We start from the raw sequence: 6,065 nt of genomic DNA, 5'->3' as shown, positions 1-6,065 counted from the left end.
TCAGCAGCTGTTGTCATGGACATCTCGGCACTTCAAAACCTTGAGATAATTGTCAACTTTGTGTGTATCCCTGCGCAGGCAGCGGCTTAGGGTATAAAGAGCAATGTTACGAGTATCTTCATCAGATGACTGCAAATCTGACCATCCAGACCAGACAGTAATGTCATCTTCAACGGCTCCAGGCTGAATCTAAACATGTAAATGAGAGGGATTATTTACACTGTTAGTATTTCTTGGTAGTAATACAATTATATATGTGTGTGTGTGTTTACATATGTATAGGTGAGTGTCTCTCTCTCTCTCTCTCTCTCTCTCTCTCTCTCTCTCTCTCTCTCTCTCTGGATGGGGTATACATTTGCAGAATTAATGCACCAGAATTTGGAGATCAGAGTGAATGTTGTTTAAGCATACACAGTTGACTACCATATTTCTCTATTGTTTTTGAGGTATCTTCTCTTATTTTAGCAAACACTTACCAGTGATCTCCATCTTTTTGTCTGCCTAATGTTTGAATACTACAGAGTAGTCACTACATCTCTTTAATTTTATGGGGATTCTGGGATCAAATTCCTTATGCCCAAGAAGGCATTTATCCCCTGAGTCTTTCTGTAGCCTCATTCTGTAAAAGTGACAAAAGTTGGATTACACTTTAAGGAAAATTTATTAATATAGAGTAGGTTTGTCATATATTACCTTGAAGGCATTAAGCCTCTTGACATAAGCATATTTTCTGTTGTATCATTGGTCCAAGAAGAGGTATACCCATGTGTAATTAGACAGAGTGATTGAGAAACTGGAAGATATTTTTCGTGGTATACATACATTTGACCAAAGGACAATATAAGGGCTCATGTTTCTCAGCTTATTCTCTCAGACATCATTCATACTTATGGGTTTGAGGAGAATGATCTTTTAATTTCCTATCTTTAAAATCAATCTAATTTTTCTATAATGTATTCTTCCAAATTCATGAGCATATCAAATATCTTCAAAATTACAGTAAGGTTTTTGGAGTTCCAAGGCTGTTACCAGATTTTCTGAATTAGTCATTCATATCCATACACCACTGAAAGCTACCTTCTGTGTTACTATGCAGACCGGATATTTTCTATTGAGAGTACAGGTATGTGTAGTTCTCAGTAAAAAAACATGAAAAAGATAGGATTTATAAATGGCCTCTCTTTATTGACAAGGCTGTGAATGAATTGGATATGAATTATATACCTATACATGCATATATAATTTATACATACATATATACATATATACATATATATGTGTGTGTGTGTGTGTGTGCCTGTATATAACTTACATGTACATAAAAACACACACATATATAAAATTCTGTGTATATATTTCAGTCTCAGAAATGAAGTATTGAAATATTTATCTCTCATGAAATAAATCAAACAAATCACCTCTTTCACACAGGAGATAAGCAAAAGAATGTGAAGAGTAAATGGGCTTACCCTGTTGAGTATGATCTTTAGTCCCTCCAGAAGGCCTTGAACTCTTCCTTGCAACTCTTTTGTTTTTGACAGCATAAAATAAGATGCATCTGGAAGGGCCACCACTGCAGCCACCATGTGCTTCATAGGCTCCTCCCAGGCTTGTAAAACACGCATGGTCACCTTCAGGAGATCTTCTGACTAAACAATCATGAAGAACATCTCATTAAAATAAGTGAAACACATCAGATTTAATACATGTAGTGGCTGAAAGATGCTCATGAGTTCCAGTATCGATTTATCATTAATAGGAATATAGAAAATCTTCCAGCATGTGATATGCAATATAGAAATAACAATATTCTGTCACAGATTTACCATTTTCTCAGATAGAATTGATTTTCCTTAACAGTGATTTCTGGTTAATGTCAAACTGATCATGTTTTGTTTCACTGTACTTTCTACCATCTGTAGTCTAGAAGAACCTCAGTACTTTATCGTCCTAATAATGCCACATATTAGAGAATTTTTGTAATGATTAAATGAATCAGTAACAATGGACTGTTTTTAGGGCTTCACAATAAGTAGATCTGAGTAATGCTGACTGCTTTCTATACCCATTCATCCTTTAATTGCCATTATTATACTCACACTTTATTTATGAGAAGAGTTTGTGTATAGGTTACTAGTTCTGGTAATATACACAACTAGTGGAAATAGATTATTTGTGTGAGATGTGTACACATGACATTTTTGTAAATAATATTCAGAAATTTTATGACAAAGACGGAGACTGAATATGTTAACACAATTATAAATCATAGGTGCTGAGGTATTCTGTCTTTATTATAGCATAGGTTATCATCAGGAATAAGATAAAATGTGTAGAGGAACCTCTTTTTTCACTTAATTTTTACTTGAAATACAAGAGAAGGCTGAGTAGTTGTGGAGGAAGTCTTCATAAATTATTTTAAAAAACAAAGTAGGATGTAAAGAATCTTCACAAACTAAAAGTAAATGAATCATTGGTCTTTAAGTAACATTTCTGTAGAGGAGAGTTTGGTATTATACCATAAATACCATTATATCTGTAATTCTTGCAAGCACATAAATGTATAGTCATCTAGGAATGTCCAACTCATATTAAAGCTTCCCAGATAATATTAAGGATAATGCTACAGACATTAAGTTGTTAAAACATGGTGCTCTGGAAGATCAATTTACTAATCTGCTGTCATGTGAAGAAGCTTTTATCTTAGAGAGAAATTATCAACCATATGATATCATTGTTTGTTTGTTACTTCTTCCCTTCTCTTGGCTCTAAGATTACCACAGGTGCTATTGCCCTAGTAAGCACACACAGCAGAACTACCCTGTGTATTACATCAATTGTTTTTGTCAAAATCAGGGAAGAAACCTACTGTTGTTTGGTGGACTTGCTCTCTGTTTTCTGGAGTAGGAATAGAGGAAGTGTGGCAGGTGCATAGCATCAGGCTTGGTCTCCAAACAGTCCTGCCAAACTTTATATTCTGGAAGACATTGAAAGGTCTGATTTCTTAATGTTAAACACTGAACAAATATATTTATAATCACACCAGTAACATATTTTATGGATGTATGTTTTAGTAAATGATAAATATATCGAAATTGAAACAGAGGAATGAAGTGTAGACTGCCTGCCTACATTTTCTGTTCCTAGGAGAAACAATCTAAGTTTAACTCATCAATATTCTCCCCCTATTTATTACTGTTTTGTGGTTTTTCCCTTTCTAAATGGTATTGTTTAGAAACAAAGCATTGAGTAACACACATACTGTAAAAACACTGAGGGTTTAAGCACTTTTTCTATTTGTGAGTGTCATACACATGTATGTTCATAGTTAGGGTCCCATTGACACTCAGTAGTCTATTTCCTTTAAGCTGATTTTATAAATAAGTATTTCCTTTAAGTACACCATTAAATCATATAGGTAGGATGGAATCTCATTAATGATGTCAAAATCAGTCATACAGTTAGTGAAAGGAGAATTAAAACATATATATATATATATATATATATATATATATATATTTAGTCAATTCAAGATTCTATTTACTTAAGGAATTTATTATGTGAAGTGTATATATTTACTACTGGAAATCTAAATTTTTAAAAGTTTAATGGATTTCTAGGAATATTTGAACAATTGAAAAATTATGTATGAAGATTTCAGAATGAAAGAAACACTAGTGAGTGAAAATAGCCAGGTAAAGATATATTCACCACAACTCTGGAAATATATGCTCCTTATTCTAATTTTGTACTGACTTCTTTTTTCTAGTATTGACTCCCTCTAACTAAATCTGGTATATCCATTAAGAATAGAGATGATATTTCTTTTGAAAACCATCATGCAGTTTGCAAAGACACACTCATCCCTGGAAATTTGAAAACAATACTAAGGACATGGGAGTGCTTTGAGTAGCTATTTCTGCTGAACATGGTTTTCTGTAGTTTCATTTTAATCTACTCACACAGTTCATTACAAGACAATTCTCCTACACCAGATATCTACAGAGTGCTAAATAAAAATGCCCACATAGATAGGACCCCTTCACAAAAGGCAAGAGTTCACAGTAACTTGATCCATGTATTTTGGACTTTATATCTAAACAAGTTTGTTGAAAAACCATTGTTAAAACTTGTACAGTTACTACATCTTTCACAAGTTTAAGATTTCATGAATCATCCAATTGTTCCTTGCCCATGTTTCAATGTCTGTATTTCACTATTAAATATATTGTATTTGAAATTTGCTTCAAAGTATGTTATTGTTTAATTAGTTGAGTTTTCTGATTGTCCCTACAGAAAAAGGTGCAGTACTTACAAATTCACTGAAGAGTTTTGAGGCAAGATCATGGGTGTAGTGTGACAATTGAACCACACGGTGATATAAGCTTCCAGTGGACAAACGAGGATTTGGTGAGGAGGTCACATGTTCCCAAAGGAGCAGGTTTGACATTGCCAGCAAAAGGAGTGTCCCAGCTATAAAGAGAAATAAAATTGAGATGATTCATTCAAATGAGGACACATTAGGGACACTGTATAGGATGCAACATTCTGAGGTCCCTGTGCTACAATACTTCTTTCTGTATACGTGAAATCGGGAATAAATTGTTCAATGTGAAAATGTAGGTGAATAGTAATGCCTCCCCAAACTATAGCTTATGAGGTAGAAGAATTACCTTGGCTTTTGCTTGCCCCTATAGAGTTTGTAAAATTTGCAAACATTTTGAGATGAAATTAGTCCTGAGACAGTGTAGCACGAAAGATAAAAGACCCAGAGACTGATATTTGGGTTCAAACTTCAATCTGAAGATCAGAAAATCAAAGCAGCTGGTGACTAGCTCTTGCCCTACCTCATATTGAAAGGCAATCTTGGCTGCACCAAACCTTAGACTGACTCCTCTCCTCAGAATGGCTGGAGAATCCTGAGACTTCAATGTCTTCCTATTCTCAATGTGGCTGGAGAATGAATGCCAGTGCTGAGATGTTACTCCTGTCTTATACACCTCTCATGAGTCCTGGGATTAAAGGTGGGTGATCCCAATTACTGAGATCATGTTTGTGTGAGCTGTTTCTCTGTAGGACTCATCAATTTCATGTAGCTCAGTGTGGCCTTGAAGTAACAGAGATCCAGCTACCTCTTAATCCTGAATCCTGGGATTAATGGTGTGTGCCTGGTTTATATGGTGTGTGGCTGACTTTGCTTTCTGAATCATAAGGTAAGGTTTAATAAATCATAAAAAATATATAGTACTTAAGCGGCTCTCTTTTAATATTTTTAAGTTTTGGTAATTTGTGTTTATTTTCCATATTATTAAAGTTAAATAGTTTGCTAATTCATTTTCATGGAAATATCACTTAAATATTAAGATGACTTTTAAAAACAAACATGCTTTTTCATTTACTATTTTTTTTGCATGCAACAAATTGGTAAAGTCACAAACTTACTCTCCTTGTTTAAATAAGGTTCCAAAATCTAACTCTTCCTCAGGTGGATTTATTTAAGCAGAAAGGTTCACAAACCCTCACTACCCATAATTTATTTCCTCCTTCTGTGATTGACACAATTATGCCATTGAGTCCTACATTCTCAAAAAAGTTCACCTTCTCAATTTCACCTATCTGGCCATTTTTATTGTATTATTTTTTTGTAGTTTTAGAAAGTGTCCTGTGCAGAGGAAGATGGTTAGAAGCATGTGCCCATTAGAGACTTGTAACTCTGATCATTGTTACCCTTACATCAAAAATGAAAATAAAATAAACTAAGCTAAAATAGTATATAATGTCTATGGACGTTGCTTGGAATGTATCTTCACAGAAGAGGGATTCCCCTAGAGAACCACTGATCTCCAGGTTAACTAAGCAACTAGTTTCAGAAAAATAATTTGTAGCACATTGTTGACTAGACTCAGGTCATAAAGTGCATCGGTTCCCCAAATATTACAGCACTGATAACTCCAAAGAATGTATCCCTTCCAAACCCATCTTTTTGAAATGATACACTAATAAAGTTGGAGAGCATGGATGAATTGCTACTTACAGAAAGACAGTGGAGTCAATGACAGCTGCAT

The 6,065-nt window shown here is 34.3% G+C and overlaps 1 protein-coding gene across 1 annotated transcript; it reads right to left on the bottom strand.

The window, feature by feature from the left end:
- LOC100750898 (prolactin-3B1) lies at positions 1–6,065 on the bottom strand. The gene is made up of 5 exons (XM_027409571.1): positions 6,035–6,065; positions 4,316–4,473; positions 2,870–2,977; positions 1,470–1,649; positions 1–189 (listed from the first exon to the last, which is right to left on the bottom strand). Exons 1-5 carry the CDS (start codon positions 6,063–6,065, stop codon positions 1–3), a joined length of 666 nt encoding a protein of 221 aa, XP_027265372.1.

The sequence above is a fragment of the Cricetulus griseus genome, chromosome 3 (assembly GCF_003668045.3).
Source record: "Cricetulus griseus strain 17A/GY chromosome 3, alternate assembly CriGri-PICRH-1.0, whole genome shotgun sequence".
NCBI lineage: Eukaryota > Metazoa > Chordata > Mammalia > Rodentia > Cricetidae > Cricetulus > Cricetulus griseus.
Note: the sequence above shows the minus strand (reverse complement) of the source record. Positions and strands in the feature narration are given on the sequence as shown.